At 50.7% G+C, this 15,327-nt stretch overlaps 1 protein-coding gene across 4 annotated transcripts in view; it reads left to right on the top strand.

Annotated features, from left to right (window-relative positions):
- The window catches only part of UBE3C (ubiquitin protein ligase E3C), a 100,483-nt gene that overhangs the window by 59,375 nt on the left and 25,781 nt on the right, over nt 1-15,327 (top strand). For all 4 annotated transcript variants that reach the window (XM_072964053.1, XM_072964054.1, XM_072964055.1 and 1 more), the window contains 3 exons: nt 201-298; nt 1,548-1,680; nt 9,403-9,650. In XM_072964053.1, the coding sequence (XP_072820154.1) occupies nt 201-298; nt 1,548-1,680; nt 9,403-9,650 (479 nt within the window). The remainder of the gene's footprint in view (nt 1-200; nt 299-1,547; nt 1,681-9,402; nt 9,651-15,327) is intronic.

The following is a 15,327-nucleotide window of genomic DNA, read 5'->3' as shown; positions in this document are numbered from 1 at the left end:
CAGGTAGAGTCGTTTCGTCACTCCAGGAGCTGCCTCGTGCCTTGGTAGCCAGCCCCTTGCCCCGCCGTTGGCAACCAGACTAGTGGTGGTGTCCCTGCATACGGTTTGGCCTCCTGAAGAACGAATGTCTCAAACTGAACGTAGCCTGGCGGGTCTGGAAGGGAGAGCGCCCGGCTAACGGGGTCTGAACTGTGTTGCAGTGGGCTCGGAGTCCCCGCCGCTGTCTGTGTCCGAGGAGAGGCAGCTCGCCATCCTAACAGAACTGCCCTTCGTGGTCCCGTTTGAAGAACGAGTAAAGGTATGGAATCTGGTTTCTCTGCGCATTGACCTCGTGTGTTTTGTGCTTATTTATAGCATCTCAGTTTTGAAAATTAACGCCAGTGGGAAGAATCTCTGAAGTATCCTGGGTACCTGATTATATAATTCAGATTTTTCTCATTAGCCTGTGATAGTTGGCAATGATTTGTAAAACTGTAATCCAGCCAAATAGCTCTTTGTACAAACTTGAAATATATTTTCCTTGTTTGTGACTAAAGGCCTGTTACACTATCGTTTTTGTGTAAGGTCCTTTCTATCCAGTAAGTTTTGTGTTTTTGAAAATGCAGATTTTTTTGAAGATAGTCCTCTGTACAATATGTCATTAAGTTATTTGTCACAAATGTTACCTTATTAAAAAAATAAAGACATGGATGGCTATCTTAATTTTTTGTGTAATTATTTTTCTTAATGGCAGTTCAACTGTTATTTTATTTTTGGTGGGGGGGTAACTAGGTTCATTTACTTATTTATTTATTTCTGGTGGAGGCACTGGGGATGGAACCCAGGACCTCGTGCATGCTAGGCACATGCTCTACCCCTGAGCTGTACCTTCCCCACCACATAATGACTTCTGACTGATGTGCAGAACTTTGTTTACATGTATCTGTTTCCAAATTTAAAATGTTTCATTTGTATTCACCAACTTACCTAGCAAATTTCGAAAAACTGCTGCACTTCTGTACTTAGGTGATGGCTTCAAGATGGTGTTTTTAGGGCTGCCCACTCTTCACAGGGTGAGCATAAGAACAAATTCCCTTTCAAGCTGTTGGTGTTGCTTCGTTGAAACACGTGCGCGCTCACACTCGTGCACACGTGCCGCTGCCTGGTTCCTGGGCGCCCTCTGCTGGCCTCTCAGTGCCGGGTGGGATCACTTGACTTTGTCATTACTCCTGCTAATGCTAATAGACAGCTCTACAGAGCTGCTCTTCCTCCACCACCGGGATCTTTGCAAAAGGTCTGCAGAAAAGAAAATACTGAAATACACCACGGCATGGGGTTTTAGAAATGTGCTGTGAAGGAGGGAAAGGGAGCGATACTACAAATAGATAAAGATTACGCGTTTACTGGGAAGGCATGAAATCAGTTTGATTCGTTGGCCTTTGAAGTTTGTTTCAGAGTTTATGGAGACACAAAAGCTGATTTATTTAGCGGTTTTTCCTTTTGGTTGCTTATGTTTTAACAAGAAGTCCGTTGCTTCAAGTATAACCTTACAATCTCCCCTCTGTTAGATCTTTCAGAGGTTGATTTATGCAGACAAGCAAGACGTTCAAGGAGATGGTCCATTTCTGGATGGAATTAATGTCACAATAAGAAGAAATTATATTTATGAAGATGCTTATGACAAGCTTTCCCCAGAGAATGGTATACATGATTCTTTCTGTGTGTGCACGTACGTGTGGCGGGGGGCTGGGGGATTACAGAAAAAGGTAATCATGGGGCATGCATGCTCGTTGCCTTTTTCTGTGATGACTTTTTACACCTGAAGTGTAGTGGGTCAGATTTGGGAGTTGTCTGTTGCCAAATAACATTTCTAAGATTGACAGATAATTATTGCAACAGAAGTTCTTCAAATACTGACTTTTTTTTTAAGGCAAGAAACTCTTCCTGCCTCCAACTATTTATCTAAAATTTAGTTGACAACCTTGTAATTCTAAAAATGTCAGTGGACAGTCATTTACAGGCTATGTTTTGTATATAACAGTTGATTTATATAAATACCAAACTGTAAGCAAATTAAATACACTGAAGTAAACACCGCTGCAGTCCAGACTTCTCTGTGAAAAGGTAAGTGTGCCTCAGTGGCAGTGCTGCCAGATACACGAGTTCATTGTGACCAGAACCCGGACAGCACTTAGAGGCCAGCGACGTGCGCTCCATAACCTGGCGTCCCGATGCTGCATTCAGTCGGTGCAGGAATTAAGCGCGGAAGTTTGGCCGGCTCTGGACTGCAGCTCTGGGAGCCGGTGGGGGTTGTCAAATGTGAGGTAACAGTTGCCTCCTTCTGGGGAGCAGTTGACTTTCTTCTCGGGGAGCAAAACCTCTGATTGCGAATCCTTCTTTTCTTCTTAGAGAAAGAGCTAGTGTTGTCGCACGCCGGGGCCAGCAGAGGAAGGCCGGCGTCTCTTGCTCCCTTGCCCTGTTCCAGTCTTGTGTGTGAAGCTTTTGTTTGTCGTGTGGTTTAGTTTTGTGACTTAATCTGTGCCCTGGTCCTCCGAGTCGAGCGTCAGACTGAGGCTGACCACAGGCCCCGAGCTCCTCACTGCCCAGGTTCCTCATGCCGAGGGTACCACGTTTTCATGATTTTTGTACTTTCTGAGGCAGAAATCAGGTATTCTGACTCCTCGTCTGACGTATTTTTGTGGTAAGAGTTCCCCCCATTTTGGGACCTGCAGCTGCTCCTGTATCTGTTACACTGGTTGCGTGTTGGGTTCTGTGTTACCGTGTTAGTGGTTTCCATGTCCCTCTCTCACTCCAGCACAGGGCCTGTCTGGGACGGCTCCTGGGGTCTCTTCGGGCCACACAGCTGGCATTCCATAGATGTTTGCTGAAATTGTGACTGAACCTGGGGAAAAATCAGGAGATATAACTGTTTATGATGATAAATTTGCAAATGATTGGCAGTTGTGTTCAGAGAGGAGCTGAGATGTGGTTGATGCTGGAGGCTTCACGAGAGGTAGGACTTGAGCCAGGATGTAGGAGAGAGGGACCAGTCTTCCCAGCGAGATGACCACGCAGGGCATGGACGTTCCTGGCAGAACCGGCTCTGCACGCGGGCCTCCTAGGGTGTGGCAACGTGTCTGTGACCTCTTTAGCCCAAGCGAGAATACGTGCTTCTCAGCGATTTTCGGTTAACTTTTAAAACTTTCATGTTGATTGCTTAAGACATTACTGCTCGGTTACAACAAGCCCCAAGTTTCCTAATGAATCCTTAAGCTTAAAAATTATTCAAAAGTTGGTCATACTCCAGCTCTCTACTTGTGCATGCTGATAATTGCATTGGATTTAAAGGATTTGGAAAAATCTCGTAATACTTATTTTACAGTGCCGTAAATCTTTACAAATGGTCTCTGATTCGGGCCTTATAAGAATTTTTAAACCATAACTGTGTTAAAATTGTTTGGTATCTTGCTATGCAAATTGTAAAATTAAATGTCATTTCAGAATGTTTCATTTACTTGCGGAAAGTTGACTTGACGTGCTTTGTTGACCGATCATTTGCATGTACTCGGCCAGTACGATTATTCCATGTGTCCCGTAGTTGTCAAAGCAAACCCAGTCTTTACGGGTACTGCTTGTCTCCTCTCATCTGAGAAGAGTTTTCTCAAGTGTGAGTTTAGCCCCGTTGGACGAGTGAGCTGACCCAGTGGAGCTCAGGGATATTGAGTGCCCTCTCTCCGCAGTGGGTGCCAAGCATGCCGGTGACACGGGCGCTGGCGCAGTGGCGCCTGAGCACGCTGGTCACACCGAGCCGCCACACTGCAGCCTTCTGCCCGGTTTGAGCGCAGTGTGGACGTCCGTTCCTCCTGGTGGAGAGGGTGGGGAAGTGCGCGGGTTTGCTTCCGGGTGCTGCGAGGGTTATGGAGACGGTGCGTCCCGGTGAGCTCCAGTGCCCTGCGTGACCGGGGTTGGGGGGCGCACTGGAGCCGGCTCGGGGCTGCCCGTGGTCAGTCCCTGGGAGCCTCTCGTGTCCCTGCTTCTGTGCGTCGCTTGCTTTTGCTTCGTTTTGTTTAATGGGCAGGATTTGTTACATCGTTCTTCTGAAGAAGGAATGATAACAGGGCAAAATCAAAGTACAGTCGACCCGTGAGCAACAAACAGCACAGTGCATGGGTCCACTTATGCGGATTTTTTTCCGTAAACATATTGGCAGATTTTTTTGAGATTTGTGACAGTTTCAGAAAACTTGCAGGTGAATCATGTAGCCTAGAAATACTCAAAAAAATTAAGAACCAGGTGTGTCGTGGGTGCATCAAATACAGGTAGGAGCTAGTCTGTTTTCACCGTTCATTGCCATGAAATACGCACAGATCTGTTACAAGAAGTCAGAATTTATCAGAACTTACACAGACACAGAGCACGGCACCATTCGCAGTGAAGAGGGACGTAAACACAGGGAAAGGCGCCCTCTGGAGTCGCCGCCAGATGGAAGTCAGTGTCACCTGCAAACCTGCTCTGGAGACGTGGCGCCGAGCTGGGTGGTGTGAGGGCCCGCCCGAGGCAACGTGACGCTGGTCGCCTCCACCTGAGCCACTCGTCTTTCTGGTAAATCCAGTAAAAAGCGACCTCGAGGTTCTGGCGAATTCCTCGTTGTGTCGGGCGGTGCCAGGAACCTTCGGAGCACTCCCGGCGCAACAAGAGCATGGGGACTTGTCTGGCCTGTCCCGCAGCTGCCGCTGTTGCAAGATGGATGAATCTGGCGTAAGGACCAGTGTGGGGGGAAAAGGAAACTTGTGAAGCTGTGGCTGCAGACACGAGAGCTTTGTAATTGCGAAATACCTTTTTATCTTGTGTTGAAAGGCAGCGTTTCTGTGGGTGCAGGCTTGCTGTGAGAGAGGTGTGCCTACGGACTCGAGTACGATCTGAGAAAAAGTGAAATCCTCAGACATGGCACCTTGTTTTCTTTCTTCGTGCTTTCATTAATTCTCCACATGTGTAATTTCCAATAACATTGATGTAATCGAAAATATAGTAAGAAATTGTGATGTATTTTCCCATAATGTACTATTTTAAGTTCACATATTTTATTTGTATAAAAGCCAGAAATGTTTTCAGTTAATTTACTTTTTCTAAAGAATTTTCAAACTCCAAAAATACACCCGTACGCTGTGTTAGAGATTTACGTTCTCTAACGCACTTTTCAACTTGCTTTCCCTCGTTGGCCGTAAAAAGCACAAGCCTTCTAATAACCGTGCTGCTTCAGAACTGCCCGGAATTTCTAGGGGAGCTTTGGAGTTGTCAGGAGAGGCCTGACGTTTATTTCTGGTCTGTTCAGAATAGTGTGTCACACGCTGCTTTGTATTTTATGTGACAGCTTAAAGCAGAAGGAAGGTGACGGAAAGAAAGCTGGAGAACTTAATGCCAGCAAAGGCTGTTTTGGTAACTTTAGAAAGAAGTTTGTTTTCAGTTGTCAGGATGACAGACCAGAGGCAGCCCAGCAAGAGGCCGCAGGTGAATTCCCAGATGCCGGCAAGAAAATCGTTGAGGAGAAAGGACATCGGCCTGCACAGGCTTCTAATGCAGACGGAAGTGCCCTATTCTGGGAGAAAAGGCCACAAAGGACGTGGGTTAGTGCGGAAGAGAAGTAGCTTGCACCGGCATGTGAGGCGGGACGGGACGGCTAGCCGCTGTTGGATGTGGGTGTAGCTGGGGGTGTGGTCAGGCTGCCCTCGTCTGCAGCCTGAAGGGCAGTCCTGAAGGGCAGGAGAAACCCCAGCTGCCGGTCCTGCGGCCGGACAACACCAAGGCCTGGACCACCAGAGCCTTCCTCTGTACCGGTTCCATCCTCGCCTTGTTCCTGCAGGCCGGAAGTACCTTGTCGGTAAGGGACGGACTTTTAAAGTCCCTTTGGTGTTGGGCAGTGCCCCTCGCCTCCCAGAGCCCCGCGAGTCCAACACCGAAGGTGTCAGAGTGGTCTGTCTCCCCGAGCACAGTGTCTCTGTTCAGCCCCCGAATCGGGGTCGGAGCTCTACAGAAAGGGTGGCAGCACTGTGGAGGGGACTCTGATGGAGAGAGCACTGTGAGATTCCGAAAGGGTCCCGCCACTGAGGACACCATCGTTGTTCTAGAAAAACGGGAGAGCTGGCAAGCCCAAAACAGTGAATTCCTGCTGGAGAAAACTGTCCAGGTGTGGCTTTGCAGGATTCAAGACAAAGTCCATCAAGGAAGTCTTTAAAGAGACTGTGGATACGGCAGGAAAGGTAGGGTGAAGGCTCCAAAATATGGATCTTGTTGAAATTCAAGAGCTGATAGACCCTACACCAGACTTAACTGAAGGTGACCTGAAGGAGATGAGCGCTTTCACAACCGGTGAGGAAGGAGACATCGAAGACTTGGTGCCAGGACATAGCCTGGCGTTGGATGGCCTAACCAGGGTTCTCGTCACGCGAGGATCAAGAAGATTATGCGCCGCGTTTGACTTCCTCTACGACGCAGGCCCCGTGTGATACACGGGCTCTGCACTGAGGCAGATGGTGGAAGGAGGGCTGGTGCTGCACAGAAACTGTTTTAGAGGAACGAAAAAGCAAGAAAGGCGGACAGAAGTTAGGACGTACTTCCATGAAGTGACACCACGGGTACCTGCCTCCCTGCTCCTCGTCCGTCTCCTCGCCCCGCAGCCCCGCTCATTGTGCACGAGGGCCACCAGCACAGAGACCTTTGTGACAGTCCTCGTCCACTTCTGAGTAGGAAATGGCCGTCAGGCCGTACCGTTGAAACTTACCTGCTGTGTGCGTGCGAGCATCTTGGCGTGCAAGTCCGCTGACTGTAGGGGGCATGTCTGCGTCCTGCTCCCTCGCCTGAGCACTCGGGTGTAGACCTTCGTGTGGAAGACGCGTCCTGAAGCGCATGGCCCGCCCCTGCACAAGGACGGCGTGAGTGACGGTGACTGTAAAGCCCGCCGTGTGCTGGTTCTCCTGCTCGTCTGTAACTCTGCTTTCGGAGAACTGCAGCATCATGCGGGAGGCCTCTCTTGTAGCTGGAGAAACTGTACCAGCTAATGGACACAGGCAAGCGGCTTAAACCTGTAACAGTTACCAGTGCCGCCTTGTGAGTCTGAATTCGGGCGCTCCTGCCTGCCGTCCAGCTCTTACCCTGCGGGACTCGTTCCGGGTGTGAGCCAGGCTCCTGGGAGCAGTCGTACTCCTGGTGCTTCGTGATCAGTGCATGAGTCCTTACACCTGTGAACGGATGCACATTTCTTTTCACGTTATCTTTTCATCTTTGATGTCGAATGTCTAGTGACACACGGAACAGCGGCAGTGCTCTGTGTCGTGTAAGACAGGGCTGATGCAGGTCCTGACAGCAGGCCGTGCATCCTGAACACACGTGGTGGAAGCTTGTGGTGATGAACCCAGCACAGTACTTCTCTCCCTTATTTTCTTAGCAACGTTTTCTTTTCTCTAGCTTTGCCGTAGAAATAACAGGACACAACGCACCATACAAAACATGCTGCTTGGCTGTCATGTGTCGGTGAGGCTCTGGCCAGTGGGCCGTTAGTGCTCACGGTTGGGGGGTCAGAGGTTGCATGTGAGCTTTCAGCTGTGCGTGAGCCCCTCACCCCCAGGTTGGTCAAGGGTCAGCTGTAGTACTTGACTTAGGTTCCCCTCCACCAGAGCCTTACTGTGTAAGTAGACAGTTCTAGTTCATCTTTTGAATCAAGAAGTGGCAAGATGCCCAGGCGACTAGATTTGATTCTGAAAATGCTGTGCTTTTATGTATTGCTGTTCACAGAAATGGGCTTCCAGGGACGCTGAACCCCAGTTCTAGCCGTAGTTGAGGGGGTGACTTCTGTGAATGACCGTGGAGTCTCTGAGATGCAGACGCCCCGCCCCCCCCGCCCCCCCCGCAGGGGTATCAGGGCTGCGTTTGAATGAGAGGGTTCGCGGGCTTTGATTGAGCGTTTCCCACTTAAAAATGTTTACACTTAGAATTTTCAAAATCTGATGCTGTATTAAGTGCTGGCATTCAGTTTGAGAAATAATTACATTTGACAAATAAATGCTTGTATTTCATTCTTAAAACTGACTGTTAGGAGGATATACGTGAAGATAAATGCTCAACTGTATTTTTGTGTTGCATTCATGATTATCTGCTTAGAATTCTTTCTGCATTTTACCTAGGCCTTGAGATGGAACATTTTGTGATCATGTTGATCAAAGAGATGCAAATAACCTATGGGTGGGATTTAATCATCAGTGAATATTACGTTCTTTATCTAGTATAGTTAAACTTTAAAAATAAAGGTACGCTTTAGTAGAAAAGAAGTGCTGTAGCTAATACATACCCGTTTGAAAGTTGTAGAGGTGCCTGTTGCCGTATGAACTGTGTGTCTTCAGGTAATAACCCCAGCCCTCCCTGTCCTTGGCGTTCTCCCTGAAGAATGGGGGTGTCCTAGCCCCCTGGGCCACAGGGTCAGCTGTCGCCCGCTGTGACCGCGTGGTGGAACGTCCCCTCCCCCGCCCCGTGACCTGAGGAGCGCGGGCACTGGCGCGGCAGGGCTGGGGCGCTGCTGCAGGAGCACTCTGCTCGCCCCCTTCCCGCCTGTTCTCTAGAGGCCGCTGTCCCTGGGGTGCTTTCAAGGTGGCAGCAGCCCAGACCTGGGTGCGGGCCCACCCCCCGGGCCCTGCTGCCCCTCTTCCTGCTTGCAGAGCACCTGAAGGACATTGGTGGGGACAGTGAAGGGCAGCCAGTTACTTTGCCAGACCCCACCTGGTGTCCCTGGGGCCCGTGTCCTGCTTGCGCAGGGCCGCCCTTATGAGGACCTCTCGCTGTCAGGCAGACTAGAGCAGCTTTGCAGCTTTTTGTTTTTTTTTAATCTTTGTGACACAGTATATAACCAACCCCTCCCCCCATTTTCCAGCCAAATATCATTGTAAGTGATGGTGTAGATTCTGGCGTCCTCACTCCCTGCACCATTTGCTGCTTTCAGAAGGTCTCTGTAATGTTAGTCTCCCTGACGTCTTCTTTCTGCCTTTGTTGGTCGTTTTTGTTTCCGTATTATCCTTAGGTCCGTAACTCCGCTCCCTTCCTCCCCTAGTATTTCTGTTTGTTGTGTCCTTTAGCAGATGTGGGGTAATTTTATTTTCTTCTAAACACACCTTCCTCCCCTCCCCCGCCAGCTCCGTACTTGATGTCGTCACATGAGGGGACTTCTGTCTCCCGTCTCCTCAGTGTGGGCTCTGAGGGAAGTGCTGGTCAGTCTATCTCATTGTCTCTTGTTAATGTCTTTGGTTTTTTTAAGTCTTGCATTAAAATATTTTTAATATCCTCGCTCCTCGTCCCTAACTTTCTACAATACCAGCTTATTTTATTGCTTTTTAAAAAGATATTTTCTCCTTGCCCATCCCCTTTTTTTTTTTTTAACAGAACCTGATCTGAAAAAGCGGATTCGTGTGCACTTACTCAACGCGCACGGCCTGGACGAAGCTGGCATTGACGGCGGTGGCATTTTCAGAGAGTTCCTAAATGAACTGCTGAAGTCAGGGTTTAACCCCAACCAGGGGTTCTTTAAGACTACTAACGAAGGGCTCCTGTACCCCAGCCCGGCCGCTCAGATGCTCGTGGGAGGCTCCTTCGCCAGACATTACTACTTCCTGGGCAGGATGCTTGGAAAGGTAAAGTGCACGTGGCGTACGAGCGGGTCTTGGGCCCCAGATGCACCCAGTAGCTACACTGCATCAGCATACATTACCCATGTGCAGAGGTTGCTGGAGCTCAGGAAGCAGGAAGCGTGGTCTGCGCAGGTCTGCGGTGGCCGCCTGCTGCGTGGGCACAGGTGCTGCAAGCACTTGAAGTCTGCGCAGCGGCTCTTGTTGGTAATCAGCGCTAAAAGCGATTCTTTTAAAGTTCTATAAAGTCTTCAAAGCCCTGTGAGGTGGAAGACCGCAGTCACCCAGCACGGGTTAAGTGTGCTGTCTGTTGCATGCAGCTTCCGTGAAAACTGGCCACTCGGGGATGATGTGATGGTGATGCTGTAGTACCTCGAGCGTCACACCTGATAGTCTCCACCATACATGCAAACACACCTTGCTCTTTATTGGAAATGCAAGGAAACTTTGGTTATAGAACCTACTGGAAACTTCCTGTTTCCTGGGTAAACCCTCAGAGTGCACCCTCCCGTTAAAGTCAGGAGCAAGACGAGGACCCCACTGCTGCCAGTCCTGTCCATCACTGAGCTGGGGCAGTCCCCGCCCGTCTCAGTCTGCGCAGGCTCCTGTAACAAAATACACCGCCTGGACGGCTTACAAACCTAAAGTTACTTCTCACAGTTCTGGAGGCTTGGAAGTCTGAGGTCAGCGTACCACGTGGTCTTGTCTGGTGGAGGCCCGCCTCCTGGTTCACAGCTGGCGCCTTCCCCCTGTGTCCTCACGTGGTGGAAGGGGCTCCAGCACCAGGGCCCCGTCTCCTGATACCCCCACATTGTAGGGAGCATCCAGACCACAGCATAGCCTGGGGGTGTGGGTGGGGCACAGGAGGAGGTGAGACTTCATTGAAACTGGGAGTGTCTACCTGCTCCCCACAGGTCAAGTCCAGCCCTCCAGGGAAGTGATTATGCTTGTTTTTTGTCTTTTTAGTTAATTACTAACATTTTTAAACAGGAGAGCATTAAATGCAAGTTATTTTTCTGGGTGGTTTTGTCCCTTGCACTTTAAATAAATTGTGTTGATGATTACCAATCCTAGCAGGCTGTCGTTGACAGGTACCCCAGTAAAATTAGTAATTGTGCCTAAGCTATTGCACATTAAGGGGGGGGGAGCGTCTGGTTATTCCTGTGGGAAATCGAAAACTAATGATTCTTGGTTTTTCTTTGAATGTGTGAATTCGTTGCACCGGTTGTAACTGATGGAGTGCGGTGCGCGTGGGCAAGTGTGCAGGGACTCCCTGGCACTGCAGCTCTTTAACTACCAATACTCCCTGAAAGAACCATCCAGAAGTTTCACCCCAGGTCCGTGTTCTGAGTCAGAAGCCCAGTGTGGAGGCGGGAGGTGGGGAAGAGGCCCGGCGGGCCCGCCTCATCCGGATGAGGGGGCATCTTCCCACCCCACTGCCTGGCTCTCGGCATCCGCCTCTGCGAGGCGTCCAGGGTCCAGTTCAGAAGAGCTCTTCGTCGAGTTACTTCCGTGTTTCTTTTAGTTACTGGGATGTTTCTTGCAGTTATCGATGAAAGAGGGAGCTGACATCTGGTTCTGTAAAGTGCCGTTGCTCGGTGCACACACCATGTCCGCTAAGAAGGTCATTAATGAGTGAAGTGCAGGCTTTGTGTGTTACCCCGGAACCCCTGGTGTGCTGTTACACAGACAGGTCGCCATCTGTGATGGTGTTTGGGGTTAAATTCGTTGGGGTGTTTGGATGCTCTAGGAATGCATTTTGTTTCCCTGGGTTTGAGACGGTAGCATAGGAATGCCTCGTGTTTAATACTTCCTGTCCAACACATTTTTAGAGCCAGACTGGATTGTGACGCAAGGGTTGTAATCAGTATGGCTGCCGCAAGTCACAGGAGCGACCAGAGGTGACCCTCTGAAACTACGAGCAGCAGGCTGCAGCCTCTGACCAAGTCTGCCCACCTGTTTTATTGCTAAAGGGGCCTCAGTGGGACGCGGCCATGCCGGGTCCTTTCCACGTTCCCTGTGGCTGCTCCCGCAGGGGCAGAGGCGAGCAGTGCTGCCGCGTGTGCTGTTGGGCCCTCTCAGGGCAGCGTTGCCAGCCCTGCTGCAGGGCTAGCCTGTGCGTCCTCGGTGAAGAGTGCTCTTCATCCGGTGGGTCGGGGAGAGTCGCCGTGTTGGCACGTGACTGAGGTGGCGGGCTGACTGCACTTGCGGAGATACCCTCTGGCCACTGCGAGGAGAGTGGCTCCTAGAGCACAGGGCCGTAACCCAGGTCCTTAGTGCTGTGGCCCGAATTACTGGTGTCGTGCTGAGTTCAGGTAAGCTGAGGACTGGAAAGTGACCACTGGGTTTACCAGCAAGTTTTTGTTTCCTTGGTGTTTTCTTCTCATAACAAGTTTGCTGAGGTGGAGTTGACAAAGCATGCAGTCACCCATTTAGAGAGTACATTTCACACTTTTAATATATTCACAGAGTTGTACGACCTGTGAATTTTTCATCACCTTTACCCATTAACAGTTGCCCTCGGGCAAAGCGCTGATCTACTTTTTTTGTCTGTGTGACGTCCTTGTTCTGGACATTTCCTATAAATTGAATTGTCAAGCGTGTATCCTTTCATGACTGGCTTCTTTCACTTAGCATGTGTTCAAGAACCAATCAAGTCACGATGTGTGTCAGCACTCTGTTCCTTTTCATTGCCGGCTAATATTCCGTTCTATGATAGCCATGTTCTGTAACCATTCCTCAGTTGCTGGACATGAGGGTTGTCCTCGGTGATCTTTCTAGTGGGGTGACATGATAAAAATGGGTTTGCTTTGAGGTGCAGTGAAGGAAATGGAAGGTTTACAGATGGAAAGTGTGTCGGTGGCCTTTCTAGCAGGCTCGGCTCTGCAGGGAAGGAGAGAGGGGACCGAGAGGGGACCCCTAGAGGAAGGGCAAGTTCCAGGAAAGAGTGGGTGGATGGGTTGGTTGGTTTTCAAAGACAGAGTGGCTGTTTGGTAAAGAACCAGACAAGGGGGGTGGTTTGGGGTCCTGGGAAAGACATAGCAAAGAACTGATGAGCCAGTGAGACCCAGAGCCGTGCTCTCCAGGAAAGCCTCCTGCGGTGGTGGAGGTGGTGTCTCTGACGGGGGGTTTGTGCAGGGAATCAGATTTTAAGGCGATTCTCATCAGTATGCATGTGGCTGCAGTGCCGAGCAGCTCTGAGTGCAGGTGCGGGGCAGCTTCAGGCGTGAACAGGGAGGGGGCCCGCGGTCTACGCTGTTGGACAAGGTGAGAGAGGAGGGGGACGGGCAGGTGCCCAGCTAATGCGGGGATGCCCTCTGGTGTCTAGACGGACTCTGGGGAGGGCCCGGTGGGGAGGAAGACCAGAGAGGGTGGGGTCTCAGCGAAGACAGTGTATCAAGGACGACAGGTGGACGGTGTGTTGGGGGAAGGTGTGTGAGGTCTGGAGGGCAGGGACCGTGAGGGACGCCGTTCTGCCCGCGGTGGTGACCCGGAGCCCGGAGGTGACCGACTTGTGCTGTGCTCAACGCCCAGGGTTCAGGGAGGGTCACTCAGTAGCCCTGTCATCTTTAAATAAGTAAGTAGGGAACTAACGTTGCTGTGTGGTTGTTTCCTGTGGAAATTTATCACAGTTGTAGTCATTTTTAACGTCATCATGAAGTTCCCTTCAGGGCATGTTGGCAGTTCTGTTCCCTGTGGTGCCTGTCACAGTAAGCAGACCTGCCTGCCGCTCTGCCTGGGAGCCGGGGTCAGGACTCGCCCGTCTGAGAAGCAGCTTGATTGAAACTCAGCTCGTGACTTACTTGGAAATACCAACTTTTTTGAGGTGCAATTCACATCCCATAAAATTCAGCTTTTTGAAGAGCACAATCCGGTGGTTTATAGCATATTCACTGTGTTGTGTGGCCATCAGCACCGTGACTTCAGAACAGATCCCAGGAAAGGAAGCCCTGCGTCTAGTAGCCGTTACTCCCCATCCTGCGCTGGTGCTGCTGGCTCTCAGTGCCCACCAGCCTGCCTCTGTCTCTGGATGTGCCTCTTCTGGGCTTTTCATCTACAGCACGTGGCCTTTTGTGGCCGGTTTCTTCACCTGGGCACGATGTTGCCCAGGTTCCCCGTGTGGTGGCGCGTGATGTGCTTCGTGACGCTGTCCGCCTTGTGGATGGACCACTCTTGCTCTCCCGTTCGTCCGTCGGAGGACGCTTCGGCGTCCCCACCTTTTGGCTGTGACGGACAGTGCCTGTGAGCACTCGTGTTCAGGTCCTTGCGTGAACAGCATGTTCCCACTCCTCTTCCCCGAGAGGAGCGCACACCCCGGCCGGAAGTGGTGGGGTCTGGGGTGCGCTGCCAGAGTTAACGCTGCAGCCTTTGCCCTCTCACCGGCCACGCTGGGGAGCTCCATCCTCCCCATGGCCTCGCCAGCACTTACTCTCTTCTGCCTTGTCCTTGAGGCCGTCCTGGTGGCTGTGGAGTGGTATCTCATCATGGTTCGGATTTGCATTTCCCTGGTGACTAATGATGGTGCACACCTTCGTGTGCCGCTTATCTTGTGTGGAGAAATGTCTGCCCGTGTCCGCTGCCCGTTCTTTAAATTGAGTTTGTCTTTTTTTGAGTCCTTTATATATTCTGCTTTCAGGTTGCTTATCAGGCATGTGGTCTGCAAACACTGTCTCTCCTTCTCTGGGTTGTCTTTCGTTCTCTGGGTGTTGTCCTTTGAAGCACAGAAGTTTATAATTTTTGTTTTCCTTTTGTTACCTCATCTAAGAAACCGTTGTCTAATCCAGGGCCACAGAGATGCGCACCCGCGTGTTCTTGTAAGAGTTCTGTAGCTTACCTCTCACATGTAAGTCTTTGATTCAGTCTGAGTTAATTTCTGTAGGCGGTATGATTCAGGGGGTCCCACTCTCTTCCTCTGTGTGTGGATGTCTAGCTGTCCCAGCACTGTTTCTTGAAAAGACGGTCCTGGCACTGTGGTCGGGAGTCAGGTGGCCACAGATGTGAGGGTTTATTGCTGAACTCTCAGATCTGGGTTGGTCTCTGGGCTTGGCCTGGTGCTGGTGTGACACTGTTTTGGTTACTGGAGCTCTGTCGTGAGTGTTGTGTTGTGTGTGCGTGTGTTTGCCAGTGACAGGTGGAAATGGGACCCCAGGCCTAGCAAGGCAGAGGGTGGTGGGAAGCAGTAGGGTCTGGGCGTAAGAGTCGGGCCCTGTGCACCTCCGTGAGGTGCGTCGTTACAGGCCCGGTTGTCATGTGTCTGTTCGGGTCCCGAATGCTGCTCTAACGGTGCAGGTGTGAAGGGCTGGGCTTGAGAAAGGGGCTTCAGCGGGACCTCGCCGTCTTAACAGGGTGTCTCTTGAGGCTCGCTTATTTCAGTGACAGGTTTCAGGCATTGACCTGATGTTAGCTTCCTTAGCGTAAATTTCAAACAGATCACTTTCTCACTTTAATTCTCTTTGAAGCACAGTGTATCTCTCCCCCTGGAGCTGATTACTGGCTTTGGTACCAGTGCTCAGTGAGACAGCACCTCTCCCTGTCCGTGGTCCCTCTCCACTCAGCCCCGGCTCCCTGCCAGGGATGTGAGTTTCGTAATCAGCAGTCTCTGAAATGTTGTGCCACTGACCTTCCTCTGAAGGTGAGCCTGCATCTTGCCAGACTAACCTGAAGCACTCCCTGAATTCAGTGG

Source organism: Vicugna pacos, chromosome 7, assembly GCF_048564905.1.
Source record: "Vicugna pacos chromosome 7, VicPac4, whole genome shotgun sequence".
In the NCBI taxonomy this organism is placed as follows: Eukaryota; Metazoa; Chordata; class Mammalia; order Artiodactyla; family Camelidae; genus Vicugna; species Vicugna pacos.
The sequence above is the reverse complement of the archived record's forward strand: the minus strand, read 5'-3'. Positions and strand labels throughout refer to the sequence as shown.